This window comes from Myotis lucifugus, unplaced genomic scaffold, assembly GCF_000147115.1.
Source record: "Myotis lucifugus unplaced genomic scaffold, Myoluc2.0 scaffold_186, whole genome shotgun sequence".
In the NCBI taxonomy this organism is placed as follows: domain Eukaryota; kingdom Metazoa; phylum Chordata; class Mammalia; order Chiroptera; family Vespertilionidae; genus Myotis; species Myotis lucifugus.
Window position 1 is genome coordinate 1765097 of NW_005871234.1, and position 19383 is coordinate 1784479.

The window sequence follows — 19383 nt, forward strand, 5'->3', positions numbered from 1 at the left end:
CGTCCCCACGTTTTCCCATCGTTATCTGGGTAGCCCCCACTCATCCTTTTGGATTCAGCTTAGACCACACTTCCTCCAGGAAGTTTTTGCTGTGCTGTAATTGACCTGCCTGTTGAGGGAAGGGAAAAGTTTTATTTATGTTTCTATTCCCAGGGCCCACTGTAGTGCCTGACATAAGGTAAGGACTCAATGAATGCTTTGGAAATGTATAGTGAGTCCTTACCTATCACATCTGGTGCATCAATCTGAGCTCCAGTTTAATTCGTTACCCACAGGCCACTAGCCAGACACAAGCGTCCGCCTCCAATTCAGACACAGATGCATCCAGCTGACAGCTTTGCACCCCTTCTTACAAAGCCATGGGGGGAGAGGTCAATGCGGGGGAAGGAGGTATATGTAATACTTTAAACAGTAACAAATTTAAAATAAAATACAAAGCCATGGTACAGGAGCTCAGAAGATGGCGGCGTAGGTAAGCGTCTGTACTCGCCTCCTCCCTCAACCACATCAAAATTACAAATAAAATACAGAGCAACCATCACCCAAAACCTCTGGAAAGCTGGCTGAATGGAAGTCCTACAACTAGAGACGTAAAGAAAGCACACTGAGGCTGAGAGAAGGTGCGGAGGCTCGGAAGAGGCTGGGCCGGCACCACGTGTGACGCTTTCTTAATCGGGAGGGAGATTCCCCTGCAGAGAGCACCCGGAGGAGCAAGCGGTCCCACCCCCACACCAGACCCCCAGCCCAGGGTCCCAGAGCTGGGAAAAGAACTACGGGCTGGCTGTGAAAACCACTGTGGATTGGAGCGCAGAGACACAGAAGCTGCTAGAGACCCAGCTGTTCCTCTTAAAAGGCCGGCACCACAAACTGAACTTACAAGCTCGGCTTCCTCTGAGCTCCAGTGCCGGGCGAGGCTCTGGGGAACACAGACACATACCGGGAGGAACTGGATTGTCTGGCATCAGGACAGGAACTCGGGGACGGCTTGCAGGGAGCATTGGTCCCATGCTGGGACCTCCCTGGTCGCAGGGCTGACTGGCAGCCATTTCTGTTCGCTCCGCCCTGGTGATTCCGTAAGACCCTGCCTCACCCAATTTATAACCCCTGACCCAGCTGCAGCTTGTTTGAGAGTTTTTTGATTAGCAGGGAATAAACAGCTATATCTGCCAGCATGACAGCAGGATGAACTGCTTCCTCAAGGGTTGCCTCCTCAACCCAATTATCCCTGCCACTCGCTGAAAAGTGTAGGAATTGAACAGACATAGAGGATGATGGGTAGAGGAGAGGTTGAAAGAGAGCGTTCCAGAAGAGGGAACAGCATGTGCGAAGGCCTCAAGCAGAAAGAGAGCTTCCAATTGTTTGTTTATTTTCCTCACCAGATGATGTTTATTGATTTTAGAGCAGTGGTTCTCAACCTTCTGGCCCCTTAAATACAGTTCCTCATGTTGTGACCCAACCATAAAATTATTTTCGTTGCTACTTCATAACTGTAATGTTGCTACTGTTATGAATCGTCATGTAAATATCTGATATGCAGGATGGTCTTAGGCGACCCCCGTGAAAGGGTCGTTCGACCGCCAAAGGGGTCGCGACCCACAGGTTGAGAACCGCTGTTTTAGAGCGAGAGGGAGGGTGTGAGAGAGCAAGCAAGCAACATCGATCTGTTGCGTCCTGATGCTTCCTGACCCAACCCACAACCCAGTATGTGCCCTGACCAGGACTGAAACCACACCTTTCAGTGCACGGACGACACTCTACCAGCTGAGCCACCAGGCCAGGGCAAGAGCTCCATTCACTGAAAGACCGGGAGATGGGCAACGCGTGCAGAGGACTGGGGCAGGTGATGGACACGTTCATATGTATATGTATATGTATATGTATATGTATATGAATATGTATATGTATATGTATATGTATATGTATATGTATATGTATATGTATCTGTATATGTATATGTATATGTATATGAATATGTATGTTAGTTTATTTCAGAGAGGAAGAGAGAGGGAGAGAGAGAGAGAAACATCAATGATGAGAATCCTGCATGCCCCTCACTGGGGACTGAGCACCCAACTCAGGCACATGCCCTGACCAGGAATCAAATAGTGACCTCCTGGGTCATAGGTCGATGCTCAACCACTGAGCCACACTGGCTGGGTGACATTCCTGGCTTTATTTTTTTAGGAGCAGAAGCCCTGGCCGCTCTGGGAAGCCCTCACCAACGAGGGGGTTAAGTGCCCTTCTGATGTCCTACCATGTTGTCAGTAACTCCCTCATCCCTCCACTCATGACCACGAACCTGCCCTTGCCCCTCCTTGGTCCCTCCTCAGCTCCCTTGGGTCTGGAAACTCCTGCAGGGCATGGACCATGTCTGGAATCAGTAAGGCCATTGAATTGTTACCTTAAAAGCCTTTCAAATCATCAGATTCACTGTGAACTCCCTGGTCTTCAGCACGAGTGGTGCCCACGCGGGAACTCCTCCTGTGGGGCCACCTGACTGGGCCCAGGGGAGCTGATGGGAGCAGGTCCCTGCCTCTTCCTGCCCCCCTCACGGAGATGGACCCCAGTCCCTGCCATTACCTATTGAAGCTGGAACACATGAGGGGGCACAGACGTTTGGTTTAAAACACCAGGGGCCAGTTAAACAGTGGTCAAGTCTTCTGAGCATCACGGGGAAGTTGTAGGGCGCAGGCCTGCAGGAGGAGGATGGGCTGACAGAGGGGCCTGTGTGGGACCCCAGACCAGGGAGAAAAGAGACCTAAATAAAGGAACAAGGTTGAGGCCCAGGGTTTTGGGCAAGAACATGCATGTTGGAGCCACTTTGCTCCTGGTCCCCATTTCGAGGTGATGTGCTTGTTACAAAGCGAGCTGGCAGGAGTGTGCAGGTTTGTGGCCTTGGCTAACCGTCAGAGGAGATCAGCCAGGAGCAGAGCACACTGCAGGGTTGGAGGCCTGTGTGTCACAAGGCACACCTGAAAGGGCACCTGATTTCCTGGGTCATCAGGGACTCACCAGCTCCTGAACAGCAGCCTCTGGGTTGGGGGGACCCAGTGAGAGGCTCCAGATCACCTGTGAGCCACCCATGCCGGTGATGCGCCAGCTGGGAAGGGTGCAGGGGGCTGCACACACCCGCCCTGGGCCCGAGCCCACCTCACAATGGATCAGACAGTCTCACCAGATGAGGCAGTTCAGTCTAAGGCACCTGTGAGAATCTGGAGCCTCTGGGCATTTGGGGACAAAGGCGGGGTCCCAGGTGTGGCAGATCTGAGGAACTGGCCAGTCCCACTTCCCTTCTAGGACACCACTTTCCCAGCCGCCCTTCAGACCTGTGGGGCCATGTGACTGGTCCCAGCCAGTGCGACCAGGGTCCCATGACTGGCAGGTCTAGCCTGGAAGTCAACATCCCACACTCTGTCGCTGGCTGCCTTCTTCCCCTTCAGCAGAGCCTCCCTGTCCCCAACCTTCTCACCTGGACTCACCCCAACTTCTCACCTGGACTCACCCCACTCCTCTCCAAGTCCCTTTGCCAGGAGTCCCTGCAGCGCTAAAGAGGTGGGTCCCTTTCTTCCTGCTGAGCCTGGGATGTTAGCAGGTGTGAGACCTGCAGAGGCTTGAAAATGCATTTGCTTGTTTCTGCTTCCCTTGGGCTCATTCAATTACCTTGAAGCCATGCCTGAGCGAGCCTGCTGGAACCTAGGAAAGCCCAGGCACCCTGTCACTCAGCCAACCCCACGGCATGGGAACCAGCCACCCAGGATGTGTGGACAAAGCCGAGACCAAAGAGCTGCCCAGCCAAGCCCCATCTACATTGCTGACTCACAGAATTCAGCTAAGGAAATGTTTATTATTCTTTTGTGATTGATTTTATGCAATAGTCTTGTGTCAGTAGATAATGCAACAGTGGCATCTGAAAAAGACTAAATGGAGCAGAACCACCACCATCCCGTGGGGCCCAGAGGTTCACAAACAGAAGCTTTACTGTGCTGTCACAGTGAGACTCGGGGTGAGCTTGTTACTGCAGCAGAGCCTGTCCTGTCCTGACTAATCCACAAGGACACAGATCACAGGCCCCGTCTCTGCCCTGGTGTCTGAGACCCATGAGCAGAGGGGAGCCGGTAGGTTAAATGAACTATAGGAATAGCAGATAGCCTGCTCATCATGGAGGGGAAATCCTGGCCGGTCTTGCGGAAGCCGAGGCGCTGGTAGAGGGCCAGGGCGGAGTACTGCAGCATGCTGGTGCTGAGGACAACCTCACTGTAGCCCTGGTCCCGTGCAAACTGCAGGACGGTCCTGACCAGGGCTTTGGCGATCCCCTGGCCCCGGTGCTCCCAGGCCACGCTTAAGTGAAACAGCTCCACCTGCTCCTTCCGCAGGGTGGGCTCCCCAACGGGCAGAGCTCCCACCGTGCCCACCACCTGCCCCTCACACTCAGCCACCCAGAAGCAGGAGCCTGGCTCACTCAAGTAGGTTTTGCTGATGTCACGCATGTCTGTGCGCAAACAGTTGGACACATACTGGGTCCAGGGGTATTTGGCCAGGAACCTCAGGGCAGCCAGGAGGGTGAGGCCGGCCATGAGGGCCAGGAGCCAGGACCCAGAGACCACAAACAGGGTGAGGGGCCCCCCAAGCAAGAGCACAAGAGTTCGTGGCAGCTTCAGGATGTGGCGGAAGGTGGTGGGGGCGTGCTCGGCCATGCCCCGGGCGAACAAGTCCAAGACCCTTGGGCGGTCGCTCTCCTGGTATTTGCGGATGTGACAAGGAGCCATGGGAGACTGGTGGGTCTGAGCCTTGAAGTCCAGCAGAGAGAGATAGGCGTCCCTGTACCCTTCCCTGGGGAAGAAAGAGGAAGCCAAGTAAGAACCCCATCTCCCACCTCCCGGGGACCACAGAGCCCCTGTCAAGGGCTTGTCATTCTGCTGCTGCCCCGGGAAGTAGGACACAGCCACTGGGAGAAGGTGCAGGGTCAGAAAGACTTGCATTTGACTTGGCTTCATTCCTTTCTAGCTGTGTGACCTTGGGCATGTTGCCTAACCTCTCTGAGCCTCTTCATCTGTACAACAGCATAAAACCAAAGCCTGCCTCTGAGGTTGTTCTGAGAATTTGATAAAACAACAGATAAAAGTACCCTGCCCTCCACTTCTTCCCTCCCACCCGTTTTTAAAAAATCCTCACCCGAGGACATTTTTCCATTGATTTTTAGAGAGTGTGGGAGAGGGAAAGCCAGAAATACCAATGTGAGAGAAACACATCAATTGGTTGCCTCTTGCATGTACCCCAACCAGGGCCTAGGCCTGAGGTACGTGCCCTTGACTAGAATCAAACCTGGGACCCTTCAGTTTGCAGGCTGATGCTCTATCCACTGAGCCAAACCGGCTTGGGCCCTCTTCCATCTCTTCCTGCCTCTCCTCTCAGCCCCTTGCTACATTGGTGCCACAGTGCAGCAGCCAGAGCATGTGCCCCCTCACCCTTGGTGCCTCTGCCAGGGTCCACCCTTTGCAGGAAGCCTGTGTCCCCAAGCACAGGTCTCAGCAAAGGCTCCTTCCCCCCGATTGCAAAGGTGGAGGCTGCTGAGCTGGCCCGAGAGCCCAACACCCAACCTGGCCCTGCCTTGAGAGCCAAAGGGGGGCCGGAGCTGCAGGCCACACTCAGAGCCCCGTCCTTCCACCCACGTCCTCTCACCTGGCACCACAAAAGCCTCGAATGTCCAGGGTGGCCTCAGCCCGGCCTCCTCCCTCAGCCTCTGACTGGCATCTGGGGAGACTGCACAGGGCTGGCTCTAGCTCTGGGACCAGGCCCTGGAGGCCACCTCATTGGCTGGCTCCTGGCCATGTTAATCATCAACCCGTGTCAGGGAGCTGGGCAGGGAGCCTATTCTCCTTTCACTTTTGTAAAGGGATCATTATCTGGGAGCTGGGGAAGCAGGGTCTGGGACAGCCTGAAAGGGCAGCACAGACTTATGGGCAGTCCCTGTAGTTTTGAGTGTGTGTTGGGGGTAGTGATGGGTGATTAAAGACCCTTCCCCTGAGATGGCTCAGTTCAAGACTGCGGAGATGTGGAGTAACAATGACCTCCTGGGTCATTCCCCGTTCCCCAACTTATTCCAGAGCGCATGGCAGACAGCCAGTTTGTAGCTTTAATATGTAACCCTTGATGAAGGAGGCAAATCATGTGACCAACCAAACTGCACATAGCACCTGTCTTGTATTAAAAGCCTTTAATGAATGCATATCCTCATCCCCAGTAATTCCACTTACAGGAAGCTGTTCTAAAGAGAAACAGTCTGGCCAGCGTGGCTAGTGATTGAGTGTTGACCTATGAATCAAAAGGTCACGTTGGATTCCTGGTCAGGGCATATGACCGAGTTGTGGGCTTGATCCCCATTGTTGGGCGTGGAGGAGGCAGCCGATTAATGATTCTCGCTCATCATTGATGTTTCTTTCTCTCTCTCCCCCTCCTTTCCTCTTTCTGAAATCAATAAGAATACATTTTAAAAAATAAAGGAGAAACATGTACCAAGATTTACTTGCAAAGGGGAGGCAAAAATTTGAAAGCAACACAAATGTGTAATAATGGAACTACATATGTGAAATGTTACACATCAATAAAACGAACATGCTTGTGAGGGCATGGGAAGAGGAGCACAGCATCTGGGGTCTCACAGATCGGAAATTTAACCCTGACCGCAGCATTTTGAGCTTTGAGGGGAGCAGCATCTCTCAGCTTCAGGGGAAACATGCATTTACTTATTTATTTAAAATATACAGGAAGGACACAAAATCGATCTATTATTCCCAAAAATATTTAAACTGATTCAAATCACAAACAATTCCAGATTGTGGAATTCTGAAAGATATCTGGAGTACTCTTAAAACAATCTCAACATTACTTTTTTTTAAAGAATTGTTCTAAAGGAGACTAAGAGCCACGACAAACACAATGCAGGGTGAGTGCCACAAGGACTGCAACTTACTTTCAAATAATATTTGCAATGGTTTTGTACACTTGAAATTTTTTGAAATAGACTTGAGAGACCAAGTCTGGTTTTTCGCTGGCAAAATCCCCTGGGGTTGTAATGAAGACTAAGTGAGGTAGTGCATTAAAGTGCTTAGCACAGTGCATGCAGGAAACGGTAGCTGTGTGCTTCTGCACTTGAGGAGCCGCCCTGAGTGTGTTCCTTCCAGCTGTGCAGTGACCCACTGAGCACACGCTGAGATGAGGCCTTCTGCCGGCCGGGGCCCAGCGTCACTGCAAGTCTTCCTGCCGATTCACGCTGGCTACACAGTGAGCAAGGGGCTTTGTCATGTGAAGCCAATGAGCTGTAGGGATCGGAATTGCAGCCTAATCTAACCCAGAACTCCACAAACCACAGTCCTCGGTCATCCTGCCCATCACTTATTTCCAGTTTTACTGGAAAACAACCACACTCCTCATTCATGTACGGTCTGTGGATGCCCCTGCACTACAACAGTGAGAGCTGAGTAGATGCAACAGAGACCATTTGGCCTGCAATGCTGTAAATATTTACTATCTGGCCCTTCACAGAAAGGTTTGCCAACCATGACCTAGTCTACCTTGACTGATACAATCAAAATGAGAAAAAAACCCAAATCACTTATAAAACATGATTTTACATTAGCGGTAGGACCTTGGGCAAGTTACCATAATCTTTTAGTGGCCGAGTATAAAATGAGGGTAAAAACAGCATCTATCCCAAAAAGTGTTATGAGCTAGTGTTTATAAAATCACTAAGCCCTGACCAGTTTGGCTCAGTGGATAGAGAATCAGCCTGTGGACTCAAGGGTCCCGGGTTCGATTCCGGTCAAGAGCATGTACCTTGGTTGTGGGCACATCCCCAGTAGGGGGTGTGCAGGAGGCAGCTGATCGATGTTTCTAACTCTCTATCCCTCTCCCTTCCTCTCTGTAAAAAAAATCAATAAAATATATATTAAAAAAAAATCACTAAGGCAAAAACCTAGTACCTTGTAGACATCCAACAAATGTTTGCATTTACTATTCCAATTATATAAAAACTAGAGGCCTGGTGCATGGATTCATGCACCTGTGGGGTCCCTCGGCCTGGCCTGCACCCTTTTGCAATCCAGGACCCCATCAGTGCAAGATCGGGGACAGGGAGGGCTCCAGGGCGTATCTGGCCCGTCTCACCCAGTCCCAATTGGGGCCAATGGGGCTGGCCAGTTGGGGAGGGGCCACAGGAGGTTGGCTGGCTGGGGAGGGATCGAGGGAGTGTTCCAAGGCATGTCTGGCCCATCTTGCCCAGTCCCGATCGGCTGAACCCGAGCAGCAAGGTAACCTACAGGTTGGATCGTCTGCCCCCTGATGGTCAGTGTGCATCATAGCTACTGTTAATCGGTTGACTGGTCAAATGGTCGACCGGTTGCTTAGGCTTTTATATATATAGATAAAATATATCTGAATGGAAATAGAAGACTAGAATAACAAATAACACTAACAGTGATTATCTTTGAAAATATTTACAGGTAGAAATAGGTTTCCCCCCGTTATACCATTCTGTTTTAAAATTTTCTATAATAAACACATATAAATCCTATATAATAAAACCCTAATATGCAAATTGATTGACTGAACGACCGGCCACTATGACATGCACTGACCACCAGGGGGCAGATGCTCAATGGGGGAGCTGCCCTCGGTCGGGGCCATAGAGGGAGGCAACCGGTGGCGGCAGCAGGGAGCGGGGCCAGCCAGCAGGCAGCGCCAGTACCACCAGCCAAGACAGGTGCCAGCGGGGGCTCGCCCCACCGGTCACCCCACAGATTGGCCCTGATCACTGGCCAGGCCTAGGGACCCTACCCTATGTATTGGGAACAGCCTTAGATTTAAAAATTAAAATCTGACAAGGCCACTCTAACACTGAAAAAACAGGATGATGCAGCGATGACATGCATGGACTCTGGCTTGCACATTTTGTGGTCAGCCCTGATTCTGACACTTATAACTGTGTGACAAAGCCAATTACTTAACTTCTCTCTGCTTCAGTTTTTCCACCCATAAGATGGGGAAAATGGTACTACTGCCTCAGAAGGATCATGTTATGTGCTACTTTTTATAATCAGGGCAAAAATGTAGCTGCCCATACAACAGCAAGATGCCTTTTTTTAAAAAATATATATTTTATTGATTTTTTACAGAGAGGAAGGGAGAGAGATAGAGAGTTAGAAACATCAATGAGAGAGAAACATTGATCAGCTGCCTCCTGCACATCTCCTACTGGGGATGTGCCCGCAACCCATGTACATGCCCTTGACCGGAATCGAACCTGGGACCCTTCAGTCCGCAGGCCGATGCTCTATCCACTAAGCCAAACCAGTTTTGGCAAGATGCCTTTAAAAAATATATATATATATATATATATATATGTATATATATATATATTTTTTTCTATTGATTTCAGAGAGGGAGGGAGAGGGAGAGATAGAAACATCAATGATGAGAATCATTGATTGGCTGCCTCCTGCATGCTCCCTATTGGGGATCAAGCCGCAACCCCGGGCATGTGCCCTTGACTGAAATCGAACTGGGGACCCTTTGTCCTCTATCCATGGAGACAAACCAGCTAGGGTGGCAAGATGCCTTTCACCTGTATGAAAGTATGGTCACTGGTGCATGCAGCATCCCAGATTTCGAGGGATGTCTGACTGCTGGTTTAGGCCTGTAAACCGGCAGTTGGACATCCCCCGAGGGGTCCCGGATTGTGAGAGGGCACAGGTCGGCCTGAGAACACTCTCCACCCCCGCACAAATTTCGTGCACTAGGCCTCTAGTTTTATTATAAGAAAAGAAAAAGCAACGTTTTTTTATAAATGCTGAACATTTTTAATGTTTCTGACATTTCACAAAACATCTTTTGTTGACATTCTACAAATGACAGCATCCAATAATGTCCCAATCCTTTCTTCTTGTGAAGATAGTTTATATATCTATAAAAATAAAATACAAATTATGGCATTCTAATATATTCATGCACTACTAACTTTGATTACACAAACCTGTAAGTGAAATCATTTATCATTCAATTATTGGGATAACAGTATGAAATTAAAATGTGACAAAATATGCAAAGCAGATGCATCACATATGTCAAAAGTGCCCTTTAAATTGAAATTATGGTGGTAGCTCTCTAAACATAGAAACTAAATTTGTACCAGTTTTAAAGGCATACACACTAGCTTCATACTAAATTTGTTACATTACAAATGTAATATAACTATGTAAGCTTGACATCTAAAGTTGTCTATTCTTTCTTAATTAGAAAATGCTTTTATCAACCAAGTTTCTAATTATATTTTACACAAACCTGCCTCTTCCAATTCTTCGCATCTATAATAATTTTTCAAGTAATTTTAAATTATGTTAACCTTTCTTAAAAGTTCAAAAAAATGCCACGGCTGGGTGGCTCAGTTGGTTGGAGCGTTGATTCCTGGTCAGGGCACATACCTAGGTTGTGGGTTCTATCCCCAGTCAGGGAACATATGGGAGGCAAGCGATTAATGTTTCTCTCTCTCCCTTCCTTTGTCTAAAAAAATAATCAATGGATTGAAAAAAAAGTTCGAAAAAGAAAAAAGCAGCATAGATTAGCAATAGCAAACAGCATTGGTATTATTCCTTATCTATCACCTTTTTGGATTTACAAACCTTTTTAACTTCTGTAATATTTGTTATTTCAGGAAGATTTTTCAGGGAAACTTGCTGACCTTCTACCTTAGCTATTAGGTCTTCTTTATCTATTTGTTTTTCTCCATCTTCAATGTAAACAATTAGAACTGAAGTGTCATTTGCTGAGATACCGAATTTTTTCAAAGCCTCTGAAATCTGGGGGGAAAAAGACAATAAAGCAATAGTTTCTATGTCTGAAGCACCTCACCATCTTTCTTCCTGCTCAGGGTATTTTCATATCCTGGGAGTTCTCTCTGCCTAGTTTTTATCTTCAATAATCCCTTCCCAACATCTACCAGTTCTGCCTCTACAGCACTCTCTGCTCATCCTGTGGAATCAAGCTCAAACTTCTTCGCAAGGCACACCAATCACCCCTCCTCCGGCCGGTGACCCTCAGTCCTGCACTCCTGCCGACCAGCCGGGCTAGACTGTTTGGAGATCCCATCATGTCACACTTCACTGCCTGTGTGCTGTTTGTGCTCTGCCTGGAGTGCCCTCACCCTCAAGGTGCAGTTCAAACGTCACTCCCTCCTGCACCCTCCTCCTTACAGAAAAATTGTTCTTTGCTGTTCCCACAGATGTGAATTATCATTCCCATCATATCATTTATCTTAGGGCATTTGGACTTCTGTCTTGTTCACCTGCCTTCCTCAGGAATGTATCTGTTCCTTCTGTTCCTAGAACTGAATGGCACAGGGACAAACTCAACAGATGTCTACTGAATTGAATAGTTTCTTGATTTCTTCCAAATGTTCTCAAAGAAATAATAATTACCTGGTAATTTTTTCCTCCAGGTACTGGGGGATTCTATCATCATGCATTTCATGAATATTTCAAACATCTGTATTTTAAATCATACCACAGGTTTCCTAAGTTTTCTTTTGATGACATTAGTACCTGGTTGTGTTATTAATAGTCGTGGTAATACTTAAACTTCATCAGCAAAATTTCAGCTATTTTTTATTTTTATGTGCCACATGTGGAATGTCTTTAGCTCAAAACTTTTGAGTTACTATCAGTATCTCAAACCACAAACTCTTTCTACACACGGAGTGTGGGAATGAGCACGTGTTAAGGGCTGTTCTAGGTAGTAGGCAGGCTTCTCGTAGATGGAAAAGACATGGGTTCTACCCTCAAGTTTACAGGAAGAATTAAAAATGCATACGATAGCACAAATATCCATGCCTATTGTTTTATCATTTAGATTCAGATGTCACTTAGAGGGATCTTCCTGATCCTATATAGATAAAACTATGCTCATTTAATTTAGCAAAACTTATGTTTGCTCAAATGCAAAGTGAGTCCAAAGCTAAACCTCAACTCTCTATCCAGACCTCTCTTCACTACTCCTTTGGTTTGCTACTAACAATAGACTTACAGGAATTCTGGGGAACACTCATATTATCATGACAAGGTGAGCAGAAATAAAGTTAAGCAAAATCCATATTAATTACATTGTTATTTGGGGACAGGTTGAAAATAATTTCAGTAGATAGAGTTCTTGTCTTCATTTTTCCTAGTTTGTAGAGATGAACTGCTTTGTTTGCTGCCACAAGTATCTGAAATGGATCGACAATCTACCAAAAAAAAAACAAAACACACAAAACAAACAAACCAAAAAGAATTACACACAGAGAATCTGGAGTACTCTGAAGTCGCATGCCCTATCTCATGATAACTCCAAGGTCAGGCTGTTTTACTTCATCACAATTCCTATGAACTATATTTCCAAAATTGCTATCTCAAGGACCTGGGTGTTCAGAAAATCATAGAATTTTAAAGCTGCAATGAACTTAAATAGTAAAATAAATTAAAAATAACATTTATCAAGGGCTAATATTATGGGAAAGGTCATATTCTAACCATTTTATACTTCTACTAGAGGCCTGGTGCACGACATTCGTGCACTGGGAGGTATGGGGGTCCCTCAGCCCAACCTGCACCCTCTCCAATCTGGGAGCCCTCAGGGGAGCCCTCTCCAATCCGGGAGTTTCTGTCTGTCTTTGCAATCATATGAGCGAATTGTCTGAGACCCCAACTCAGTTTGGTTTGTTGCTCACAGAATAATAGAGGCATTTCATTTTCTTTGCTTCATTGGTGGAGATTTCCTGGAAGTTTTAGGATATCTTCCCTTTAATTTTTCCTAGACACTCTGATTTTACTTATGTCTCTCACCTTTGCTTTCCCTCCATCCCCCACAGCAACAGTAACTTGCTCCAGGCTCACTTTGCTCTAGTGCAGTGGTTCTCAACCTTCCTAATGCCGTGACCCTTTAATACAGTTCCTCATGTTGTGGTGACCCCCAACCATAAAATTATTTTCGTTGCTACTTCATAACTGTAATTTTGCTACTGCTATGAATCGTAATGTAAATATCTGATATGCAGGATGTATTTTCATTGTTACAAATTGAACATAATTAAAGCATAGTGATTAATCACAAAAATAATATGTAATTATATATGTGTTTTGTGATGGTCTTAGGCGACTCCTGTGAAAGGGTTATTTGACCCCCAAAAGGGTCGTGACCCACAGGTTGAGAACCGCTGCTCTAGTGTCTAGGAGATCCGTCTGCCACCAGAACTACGATTCCCAGCATTCCTGGTGCTCCTCGCGATCTTGGTTTTCCCTTCCTGCTCTGTCTCCATCCCTGGCGTCCCACTCTGCCAAGTCCTCCAAGCTGCCAGCTCTCCCTCTCTGCTCTCTGCCCAGTGGCTTGAGGGGCGTGGCTCCCTCAGTTGCTGGGAGCGACCAAGGGAGCCATGTCCCCCCAAGCCTCCGGCTCTTCCGCTGTGCTCTCCACCTGGCACCTGTGTATGCAAATTAACCTGCCATCTTTGTTGGGTTAATTTGCATACTCACTCCTGATGGGCTGGTGAGCATAGCAGAGGGATGGTCAATTTACATGTTTCTCTTTTATTATATAGGATTATCCTTTAATTCTTAAAACTACCCTATGAAATCAGTATACTTATTCACCTGCAGTAGATGAAACAAAAGTAGGGAATCTCTACGTTTGAATACCAGCTGTGTCACTTACCAACGACTCGGGCAAACTCCTTAGTGTTTCGTTAGGTGGAGGTAATCATAATATTTCACAGAGTTGTTGTGAAGTGAGTTAGTATATGTAAAGCACTTAGAATGATGCCAGAACAGAGTAAACACTATATAGACATTGGCTACCATTTGTGCCAAGTCCTAACCACTGGCAGAGTTGGGATGAAGTCCTGGCAATGTGATTCCACAGCGTGTGCTCGTCAGCGCTATACAATGCCCCTTTGCAAAGATTTTCTAGTTCAGGTGAGAGATGGAGATCCAGGCATCTGCCCTTATGAAGCCAGACCACATCTTTCCCACCTCCTAGCGCAGGGCCTGAAACTTCAGCTTCTATTCACTATTAAACTCAAGGCTGCCCAAGTCTGACTCCACTCCACAGCTTGGACAAGAACTTTTTACCCGAAGATGGCGATTTTAGGCTAGCCTATTACATCATGAAAAATTAACATATTCTTAAATGCCCGTATGTCTTCATTCTCACTTGTACTTACCACTGTAGGGTTTATCAATGAACTATCAATAGCACCTTCCATGGCCTTTTTTCTCAAGTCTCCAGCATTTTTTACATCTTTAAATAACAGAAGGGTCACCCTGCATTCCGGAAATAGGTCCAGCTGATGTGTTAACTGCATTTCATAGATAAGCAGGATTCTATTGCATAAAACCAAAAAGACCAAAAAACTTCTTTTGTTTAAAAGTTAACATTAGAATTCATAACAAACATCCTTGCTGATAAATTTAAAAATTTTAATGATACAACTGCTAAACTAGAAAAATCCACCCCAAAAGCACATCTGGCTTCCTCATGGGCTCTTATCTTCTTCACCCTGCTGAGCTCTCTGTAGTTGCCTTTACTGGGAAGGGGTCGTGGCTGCTGCCCGATGCCCTGTTGTACAGGTGAGGAAGCTCAGAGGCATGGCTGAGGGCAGCTTCCCCAGCAGCTGACTAGGAGCAGAATACCAGGAATTCTTTAGGCTATAAGTTACCTACAGTATTAACAAAACTGAGAGTGGGGAAGGGCATGTAATAATAGAGCCACAGCTGTCTAATAATTATCCACTTACTAACTATAGAGAAGAAGTTTTCTTACAGACCCTGGGGAACTGGAGGATGAAACAAGATTGTAAAAAGGTAAGATACCTCCATGGGTCCACTACTCAGAAAAGAAATACATTTTGAGAACAGACCAAGGACAGGACATGCTTCGATTTGGTTGCTGTGCCCAGACCCTGACCCCCGCTGGGAGTTTACCTCAGGAACGCTGACCATTCTCCAGCCCCAGGAACCTGCTGAGCTGTTTGTAACATCATAAAAGATTAGCCACCTTGTTATCGGACTTTGAGCTCCTGAAGGCGGACAGCAGACTCTACCCTCCCCTTTTCATGTTACACTTGCAGCTCACGGCTGCATGTTGCTAGCTATCTTCTCCCTTGTGTGGATATAAACAGCCACCTGGCAAGGGGGGGTCAGAGCAGAATTTCCAGGGTGACGGACTGGTCTCCCCATACAGCCGGCATTATGGAATGAACGCTCATGTATAATCCAACCCTGTCTCTGCTTAATTTGGCTCAAGTAGTGACAGGTGGCCTCGGACCCATTGTGTCGGGTTTCAAAACCTGTCTTCTGCACGGCCTTTTTAAACTTTCTGATCTCACCATTTTATTTGTATTTTAGCAAAACCTAGACACATATTAAGGGAGAAAATAATTTTATAAATAAAAGTGTGACATGACTCAAAGTCATTTCACACATGGAATTTCAGCAGAGAAGGCACATTATTAAATAATCAGTAATACTGGCCCTTTCTTAGACATAATTTAATGAGGAAAGGGAAGGGTATATACAAAGACATGAAAGAAGCATAAGAGACAGTTTGAATAATGAGAAAGACATAACTATAACCTAGATGGAAAAACAAAGTCTTGCAAAAATTTGATCTTTAAAACAATTTCAATCAAAGGCTTAATTAGATATTTGGGTGAGGCAATTTGATAGGTTCACGTTATCTCCACCTGGTAGGTTCCATTTCTAGAACTCGTTCTCAAGGAATAAATTGGACATCTGAGAATTTATGTAATAAGAGGTCCCTCTCATTCTAACAGTAAAAAGTTGAAACCTGCTCTAGCCGGTTTGGCTCAGTGGATAGAACGTCGGTCTGCGGACTGAAGGGTCCCAGGTTCGATTCTGGCCAAGGGCACATGCCTGGGTTGCGGGCTCGATCCCCAGCGGGGGGTGTGCAGGAGACAGCCGATCGATGATTCTCTTTCATCATTGATGTTTCTCTCTCTCCCTCTTCCCTCCTCTCTGAAATCAATAAAGAAATATATATTTTTTAAAAAGTTGAAACCTATTAGCTAGTAACAGGGGACTGGTTGTGACAAAACAACCATTAAAACCTATAGTCTTGCCCTAACTGGTTTGGCTCAGTGGATAGAGCGTCGGCCTGCGGACTGAAGGGTCCCGGGTTCGATTCCAGTCAAGGGCATGTACCTGGGTTGCGGACACATCCCCAGTGGGGGTTGTGCAGGAGGCAGCTGATCGATGTTTCTCTCTCATCGATGTTTCTAACTCTCTGTCCCTCTCCCTTCCTCTCTGTAAAAAATCAATAAAATATTTTTTAAAAAACACCTACAGCCTTAAAGAGTAAAGACAAAATAGTAATAAATAACATTAAATAAAAACCTCTGATTGGAAAACAAAACATAGAATTCAGCATAAATCATGGGTTTTTATAAAAGGTGCACACACACAAATTTAAAGGAAAATACACCAAAAAGCTATCTCTAACTTGACAGAATTACATCTGACTTTTTCTGTTACAATCAGGAAAAGAAATATCTGTAAATAATGTTCTGGCACATACCAGTTCAATCTTTATTGTCATGATAATGTCCAATGGGGAAAAAGTAGATACAAAAAGACATAATGAATATATTCCCAGTTATACAAAAAATTGCAGAAAACAAAAACATGAAGGAAATACACCAAAAATGGCCATCTTGGGTAGTTGGATTATAGATAATTTTTTACTGTCCTACATAAAAAATTTGTGTGTGTATGTTCTGAGTTTTCTACAGAGAGCACACAAAATTTACTAAGTACATATAATCATGGAGGAAAAAATACTTCCTGTGGTTTCAGTTTTTACACTAGAGGAAAAGGAAATTGTTTTGTTTTGAATTCACTCACTTAGGCCAGAAACGTATCACTTAAACAGCATATCTAATCCATAAAGTCTTGCCAATTTTACCTCTTTTTAAAAATGCATTTTTATTGATTTCAGAGAGGAAGGGAGAGGGAGAAACATCCATGATGAGAGAAAATCACTGATTGGCTGCCTCTTGCACACGCCCCATCAGGGTCCAGCAGGGAATCCGACCGGGACCTCCAGGCTCCTGGGACCGCGCTCAGCCTCAGGTACCATCGTGACGACATTAATGAAATCATCCCTGAACGCATCAGCCTCCAAGAGAGGAGGTAATCCCCCACACAGGCTGTATTTTATTTTAAAAACTGAAACGGGGGTAGTGCTTTTCTTTTCTCGCCCTGGCTGGGTTGGCTCAGTGGATGGGGCCTCGGCCTAAGGTCTGAAGGGTCCCAGGTTCATACCGCTCAAGCGCACGGCCTGGGCTCCGCCCGGTCCCCAGTGGGGGGCGTGCAGGAGGCAGCCGATCAATAACTCTTTCTCATCATTGACGTCTCTCTCCCTCTCTCTCTGAAACCAATAATGTTTTAAAAAAATAAGTAAAAAATATTCTCACCTGAGGATATGTCTACTTATTGATTTGAGAGAGAGAACCGCGCTCCCCTCCGGACCGCGCTCTCCGCGGCCGCAATGGCCGTCCCCCCCCGCCCCCCGCGCTCTGCCTCTGGGACAGGGGCCACCGACCCAGTTCCTTCCTCCCTCCAGCCCGCTGTCAGGAGTCCATTTAGCAGCGACCCCGAGCTGGACTCTATTACACGGGCTCCTTCTCCGCCCTCGTCACACTCGGCAGTGAGCGGGAGCGTCTCGTATCCCGGGCTGTGCGCTCCCTGAAGGGGGCCCGAGTCCGTCACTTCCGGGCCGCATCCCAGGGCCCGGCTTCGGGAGGCGCTTCATAAACGAGGGGGCGGGGAACGCCAGGCGTCGCCTCAAAGGTCCCGGGTCCCAGCGGCCCAGCACCGGCCCTCCCGCTCGCCCACCCCAGCCCGCCTCCTTCCAGCCGCCCGACCGGCTCCCGCGGGGAGGACTCACCGCCGCCTCCCGCGTCCGTCTCGGAAGATCGTCCCCTCGGAAACAAAGCGGCGCCTTCTCCCCGCCCTCCTCCGGTCAGCTTCTTTCCGGATCCCCGCGGAAGGAAGGTTCCGGCCTCCAGTCCCACCCGCCCTTCCGCAGATCTTTCTCCCCAGGGGGTCCCCCAGACGCAGACAGCCGGGTTCCGTCCGTCACTTCCGGCGAGGGGTGGGGGCGCTGCAAGGGCCCGCGGGTGGACAGCTGAGGCCTGGGTGCGAGTCTCAGCCTCGTCCCTAACCCTTGTTGGGTCTTGGACGAGATGTCATCGCTTTCTTCTTGTGCAAAGCACTGGCCAGGATGAACTCCACACGCCTCCGCCGGTCAAGCTTCAGCAGTTCTTCCCTGGGGCAAGCGGGACTCAGTTTCCTTCTTGCTCTGGGCGCGGTCACTTAGGGAGGATCTCCTAGGGACCTGCGATCAGAAGAGATCGTGACAAATTATTGAAATCATCCCTGCATGTATCAGCCTCCAAGAGAGGAGGCAATCCCCTACACAGGCTGTATTTTATTTTATTGTTGTTGTTTTTTAAATTGAAGCAGGGGTAGTGATTTCCTCATTTTTTTTTTTAATTCTCACCCGAGGATATTTTTTCCATTGATTTTTAGAGCGAGTGAGAGAGGGACAGAAATATCCGTGTGTTGGGTTGCCTTCTGCAGGTGCCCTGACCAGGGCACAGGCGGGAGGAGCCTGCAACCGAGATAAGTGCAGGTGCTTTGGCTGGAATCAAGGCCAAGGCTCTATCACTGAGCCAAACCGGATAGGGCAGTGGTCGGCAAACCGCGGCTCAGGAGCCACATGCGGCTCTTTGGCCCCTTGAGTGTGGCTCTTCCACAAAATACCACGTGTGGGCGCGCACATACAGTGTGAAGTTGATTTAAAACTTTAAGTAAAGTTTATTAAGTTAATTTTAGGGAACATTGTAGAGTGAAAGAAGATGTAGTGTCGAGGATTGAGAAAGGTATGTTGAGATGGTTTGGACATATAGAGAGGATGAACGAAAGGAGATAGACGAAACAAGTATATAAGAGGAGTGTGGATGGGAGAGTTGGAAGGGGTCGAACTCAGGGAATGTACCTCAATCAGATTGAGAACGTTTTTAGCAAAGGCCAGCTTAGGAGTACCCTAATTAAGTTAATAACAATGTACCTACCTATATAGTTTAAGTTTAAAAAATTTGGCTCTCAAAAGGAAGTTCAGTCGTTGTACTGTTGATATTTGGCTCTGTTGACTAATGAGTTTGCTGACCACTGGCTAGGGCAACAGGCTGTATTTTACATTTTTTTGGTCGGGGCTCATCTTATTCAGTACTATTCTTTACACAGGAGACACGCAACACAAATATAGCTGTCTATGCATATG

At 47.1% G+C, this 19383-nt stretch overlaps 2 protein-coding genes across 6 annotated transcripts; both read right to left on the reverse strand.

Annotated features, from left to right (window-relative positions):
- Positions 1–3824: 3824 nt before the first annotated feature.
- Positions 3825–18038, reverse strand: LOC102421789 (putative N-acetyltransferase 8B). 3 transcript variants are annotated; one of them, XM_014462666.2, is made up of 2 exons: positions 17986–18038; positions 3825–4830 (listed from the first exon to the last, which is right to left on the reverse strand). In XM_014462666.2, exon 2 carries the CDS (start codon positions 4764–4766, stop codon positions 4062–4064), a length of 705 nt encoding a protein of 234 aa, XP_014318152.1. In that variant the 5' UTR covers positions 4767–4830; positions 17986–18038; the 3' UTR covers positions 3825–4061. The 3 variants fall into 3 exon arrangements, with proteins under 3 accessions (XP_014318152.1, XP_023616394.1, XP_006096831.1); XM_023760626.1 differs by lacking the exon at positions 17986–18038 and adding an exon at positions 14243–14328; XM_006096769.3 differs by lacking the exon at positions 17986–18038 and adding an exon at positions 5680–5705.
- Positions 9831–18110, reverse strand: TPRKB (TP53RK binding protein). 3 transcript variants are annotated; one of them, XM_006096770.3, is made up of 5 exons: positions 17986–18110; positions 14243–14402; positions 12149–12271; positions 10674–10850; positions 9831–9958 (listed from the first exon to the last, which is right to left on the reverse strand). In XM_006096770.3, exons 2-5 carry the CDS (start codon positions 14381–14383, stop codon positions 9872–9874), a joined length of 528 nt encoding a protein of 175 aa, XP_006096832.1. In that variant the 5' UTR covers positions 14384–14402; positions 17986–18110; the 3' UTR covers positions 9831–9871. The 3 variants fall into 3 exon arrangements, with proteins under 3 accessions (XP_006096832.1, XP_023616396.1, XP_006096833.1); XM_023760628.1 differs by lacking the exon at positions 17986–18110 and adding an exon at positions 17641–17946; XM_006096771.3 differs by lacking the exon at positions 17986–18110 and adding an exon at positions 17513–17641.
- Between the last annotated feature and the right edge of the window lie 1273 nt (positions 18111–19383).